Raw genomic sequence first — 5393 nt, 5'->3', positions numbered from 1 at the left:
TTCTTTAAAAAATTAGTAATGTATCCCTGGCCAGTGTGGATCAGTTGATTGCAGCATTGTCCCATACACCAAAAGGCCATAGGTTCAATTCCTGGTCAGGGCACATACCCATTTGTGGGTTTAATCTCTGACTGGGGTGCATACAGGAGGCAGCCGATTGATGTTTCTCTTTCACAATGATATCTCTCTCTTTCTTTTCTTCTCCCTTCTCTCTCTGAAATCAATAAAAACATAACCTTGGTTGAGGATTGGAAATAAATTAGTAATGTAAAGAAATTCTAAGGGAAGAGTTCTTTATTTTCATAAACCTGTAAGACTGCATAAACTAGAGGCCTGGTGCACAAAATTCGTGCAAGAGTAGGCCTTCCATCCTCCGGCTGCCAGCACTGGCTTCCTTCTGGCATTCAGGAACCAGGCTCTTGCAGCCCCGGCTTCATCTAGAAGGTTGTCCAGAAGGACGTCTGATCTAATTAGCATATTATGCTTTTATTATTATTATTATTTTTTTTTTGGAAAATTTACCCGTTTTAATTTTTTAAAAACAAAAAAATAAAACACAACACAACATCAAATTATGTTTTACCATCTACAATTCAGTTATATCCAAACATCCTAAGACCAAACAGAGTTCCCTGCCCAGAGTGGGGAATTAAAATGAGACACACGAAATGCTGAAGATAAAAGTTCCAGCCAAGGTCACAAGTCTTCCATTCAAACACACTCCAAAGCTTTTCGTTTCAGTCTATTAAAGTGTTTTACAAGAAGTTCTTTAAAATAATTCCATCCCAGACAGCAGGTTTCTTCAATGATACACAGCTTCATGACATTTGTTTCCATCCAAAAGGAATACAAAGTAATTTTTATTGTTGTCTCTTTTGGTAGCTTAGAGAAGTACAACTATCAGTCAGATTCCTTTAGCCATCAATGAGGGAAGGCGAGGTTAAGAAGAGACCTGGGCAGAGCTGCCTGCTGGATTCCACTTGTCTTTCTGAGGGTGTGACTTTAGAAGTGTTAAATCACACTTATGCCACTACAATGATTAGTACTAGTAATCTTTTTTTAGATGATAAAAAGGAAAATACCTAATGGACATAAAAACAGTCAAAAGATTCTTTCCGAAGGTTAATGCCCCCCTCCCCCTCCAAAAAAATAATACAAAATGAACATATAATTGGGATGGAAACTCCATTGGATATTCCAACTCACCCCACTGCTTGCTCTCCATAGAGGGGGAACAGGCATTAAGTTTTATTAGTAACGTTATAGTAACCAGATGTGTCAATGGCAGCTTATTTGAGGTCCATCAATCAAAGCATGGCTATTATTTTCTGACTGCCCACATCTGAACACATTCAGCTACTATGGAAACTACAAAGGAAGGAAAAATATATTTATTCCAAGATTCGTTTACTGGGATTTTTAAGCGCCCTGACTTCTGTAGAGCCCCAGAATGGTGATAATGTGCTAGGGGCTGCTGTGTTTCCCAGCATGAGCTCCCATTCTCTGAGGGTCCTGAGAAGGATAGTGGATTGGTCCTGGAGCCCTCATGAAAGGAGGAGGAGGTCCCATTGGGTGGAACATATGTGGCCCAAAACCTGGGGGTGGGGGTGGGGCAATCCCAGGGGGTGGCGGCAGGGCGATGTTCACCACAGCTGGAGGGCCACTGGGGGGCAGGTTGAAGTAGTTGGCAGAGGCTTCTTCCTCTGCTGCAGGAGGAGGGGGAAGAGCTCCTGGCAGGCCTGGAACAGGCTCCAGCTTGATGCCAGAGTCTGTGGTTCCGTCTCTCTCTTTTTCTTTTCCTCGGGCTGCTTGGGACCTTCCCCATTTCACATTAAGTCGACGGCCATTGACAATTAGCTTATTAAAGGACTTCTCTGCAGCCACTTCAGCAGCCTGCCTTGTGGCAAACTGGATGAAAGCACATTGCTGTCTCTGCACCACTGTGATCGTCCGAATCTCTCCAAACTGGTAGAAATGATTTCTTAGGTCTGTCTCAGTAATGGTATCGCCCAGACCACCAACATATAGTGTGGTGATAGTCTTGTCCTCTGGCGGGTCCAAACGAGGCATTGTTGAAGCCCGCTTTAGAAGCTTATCTGCCACAGGGTCATTGATTCCATAATATCGGTCTTTAATGTTCTGATCAGCAAGGGGGTCATCTGGATCTGTAGGCTTCTCATGTCTGTATGGACATTCCTCTCCTCTCTTACATTCTCCTTTCACCCAGAAGGAGCAAATGTGGGGTCGATTCCTTTTGTAGTAGGGTGTGGTCCGGGCCAGTTTGAGCAGCATGTCACTGGTGGATGTGGCTTTCCCCAGCATGCCAACTGGCCGTATTCCATCAGAGTTAGAAATCTCCCTCTCCATATTCTGTGTGTAGTACTCTTTGTTGACATCTGATTTGGGCATGTCATCCTTAAAAAACAGCCCTGCATCACGAACCTGGATGGGCAGGCCATACTCCAGATCCAAGAGGCAAGTCTGACAGACATTCTTCAATTTACTACAGGTTTGGCACACTTCAGTCTTCTTGAAACGCATGCGGACTCCAGGGCACCAGCGAAACACTGTGAATGGCCTGGCACAGATTTTGCATTCCTTCCCATACTTTTCTTTGGTCATTCAGATATATGGGTTTTCTCCAAGACAAGTCTGGCACAGGATGGGGAAGTCCGCATCCTCCCAGTTCTGCCTGTTGTAGGTGTTGGAACCCAGAGAAGTCGCCATCTTGAGAGCGTCCGGAGGCAGCTGCCGCTTCCGAGTTGGCAGATAGGACCGCCACAATCCCGTCAGGTCCCGGGCTCTGCTTTTATTATTATAGATGGTTCTAGTATAGCCATAAAAGTATAAATTAAAAGTGTACTTGTTAATATTACTGCATGTGCTTACAACAGTAAGTAGGAAATGAAACTGTATTTCTGTGAAAGTATCTGGTAATTTAGACTTCCTGTTGGTTTACACTAACTTTTAACTCAGTTCAAATGAGAGATCTTTCACAGAGTTTGCCATTCTTTCTTCCATGTTAACAATCTTAAGTTACAGAGGTTTAATACAGGGGTAAGAATATTGGCCTGATTATTATATGACAAAATTTGTAATCTATAGATAACCTCATAGGATTAAAAAGAAAATAATTGGGTTCAATTGGTTTGAACAAAAACACTGTTAGGAGCTACTTTAATGTAAAACAAGTTACTCTTCCAAAGTCCAGATTGCTCCTTATGGTGAAGATGAAGTGAGTGAGGCCTTGGAGGCTAAGTTCTGCCTAAGATTAATGAGCTGGCTTTGGCAAAGTCTGGGTATATCCTGGGTCCCCAACACCTGGGCTAGTCAAAATATGCTCTTACGAACACTTTCTCTGTGAGATATTCCATCTGCAAAGATTATGGGAAAATAAATTGTAGGATGCTGTACATTACAACTCTCCCAGCCACTTGCAGATTCATAGTGCTCATTAATTTATTAAAATCCAAGAACTCAGAGAAACTTATTTATCTTGTATTACATATTTGATCTTGGAACCCATTGACATCCCTCAGAAGTAATATGCTAGAGAGAGCTGAAGGTCTGAAATTGGAGATAATTAAATTCTTGTGATACCAATTCATGCCATTGTCTCTAGCAGAGCTCAGATGCTGATAAAAATACAGACCCAAAGAAAATGTTCACCTATGGACCTGGTTTATCCAGGCATAGGTTTTCCTAGAGGAAACCAGTCTCAAAGTAGAAAACATGGGAAGAGAAACATGATTGGGGAGCAGATAACTTCTCTTTGTACTTTGTGAGTTTTGGCTATCTCTGAGACAACCAGTAAGGGTATATAACCAGAAGTTGGGTATACAAGTGTGACTGTCAAGAGAGAGAACAGTGATGCATACATACATAGTCGATTTTTAGTAATTGATAACTTAATCTACAAATTTGGATATCAAAGCTGGTAACAAAAGAAACTTTGACAGAAGATACAGAGTGTGTTTTAGATTAAACAGAATAGAATCACGACAGATGAATCTCTAACATTTAAACAATAGTCTAAGGAAGAGAAATCATCAATTGCCAACTCTCTAGTGAATAGTTCTACTCTTATTTTTTCACATTATTGCTATTGATTACTAATAATTTTCCTGTTAATGAGCAGCAAAAGCTCAGGAAAATTGTGATATGTCTGAAATCATGTAGCTAAAGAGTGTTAGATTTGGATCTCCAACACAGAGGACTCTTGACTCATAATGACTTAGATCTCTTTTCCCACTATACCCTGTTAACATTCTCTTATGAACACATCCCTCTATTAGATTCTTGCTTTCATGAAATTTACTGCCAAGATACAGAATGTTGTAAATATCAGTGCTATGGTATAGGTTATAAATCCTATGAGTTGGGAGGTTATTAATGGGTATTCCCATCTGTGTAATATAGCCGAAAAATCAGTAAGGGTCTTATCTAAGTTAAGACTAATGGACATTGTTATTCTGAGCCATCATAAGAGGTTAGATGAAGATATTAGTAGGTTAGTAAAGCAAGAGCTAATTTATTTCATAGTATGACAATCTTTTTTATCCTTTTTTTGATTAATTGTGAAACTTGTTTTTATAACATAAGGTATTGAATTGTAATGTCTTAAATAGGAAATTAAACCAAGAAAAATCATGTCTGTAATATATATGCTATATATATGTAATATATATAGCATATATATTTATACATGCATATATAATCATACATATATCACAATCATAGAAATTAAATTCAGTAGTCAATCTAGGAAGTAAACTATTGCTGGATTTTATCTTTATAATTGATACCATCAGTGCTTGGCTTTGTTTTTGACTGCTTAAAAAATAGTTATTATCCATCTGCAATAAAATGGAAGTATTTGGGTTTGCTGTAAAAATGTTGAAGATGCTTATGCTGATGGAAATGTGTGTCTTGACAATGAAAAAGATCAGATTAAAAACAGTAACTTTGGTCCAGCTGGTGTGGCTCGGTGGTTGAGCATCGACCTATGAACCAGGAGGTCAGGATTCGATTCCTGGTCAGGGCACATGCCCCAGTTGCAGGCTTGATCCCCAGTGTGGGACATGCAGGAGGCAGATTAGTGATTCTCTCTTATCATTGATGTTTTTATCTCTCTCTCTATCTCCCTCCTCTCTGAAATCAATAACAACATTTTAAAAAACAACGCTCCCCCCAAAAAAACTAGTCACTTTGTTTTTTAAAAATATGTTTTTATTGATTTTTAGAGAGAGAGGAAGGGGGAGAGAGAAGGAATCGTCAATGATGAGAGAGAATCATCAATTAATTGGCTGCCTCCTGCTTAATCCCCAATGGGGATTGAGCCCACAACCTGGGTATGTACCCTGACCACGAATCAAACTGGTGACCTCTTGGTT

General features: G+C 40.1%; 1 protein-coding gene across 1 annotated transcript; it reads right to left on the bottom strand.

Moving 5' to 3' along the window:
• Nucleotides 1-513: 513 nt before the first annotated feature.
• On the bottom strand, nucleotides 514-2794 carry LOC102434191 (pre-mRNA-splicing factor RBM22-like). The gene is made up of 2 exons (XM_023755344.1): nucleotides 1817-2794; nucleotides 514-1727 (listed from the first exon to the last, which is right to left on the bottom strand). Exons 1-2 carry the CDS (start codon nucleotides 2620-2622, stop codon nucleotides 1322-1324), a joined length of 1212 nt encoding a protein of 403 aa, XP_023611112.1. The 5' UTR covers nucleotides 2623-2794; the 3' UTR covers nucleotides 514-1321.
• Between the last annotated feature and the right edge of the window lie 2599 nt (nucleotides 2795-5393).

This window comes from Myotis lucifugus, unplaced genomic scaffold (genome assembly GCF_000147115.1).
Source record: "Myotis lucifugus unplaced genomic scaffold, Myoluc2.0 scaffold_74, whole genome shotgun sequence".
Taxonomy (NCBI): domain Eukaryota; kingdom Metazoa; phylum Chordata; class Mammalia; order Chiroptera; family Vespertilionidae; genus Myotis; species Myotis lucifugus.
The sequence above is the reverse complement of the archived record's forward strand: the minus strand, read 5'-3'. Positions and strand labels throughout refer to the sequence as shown.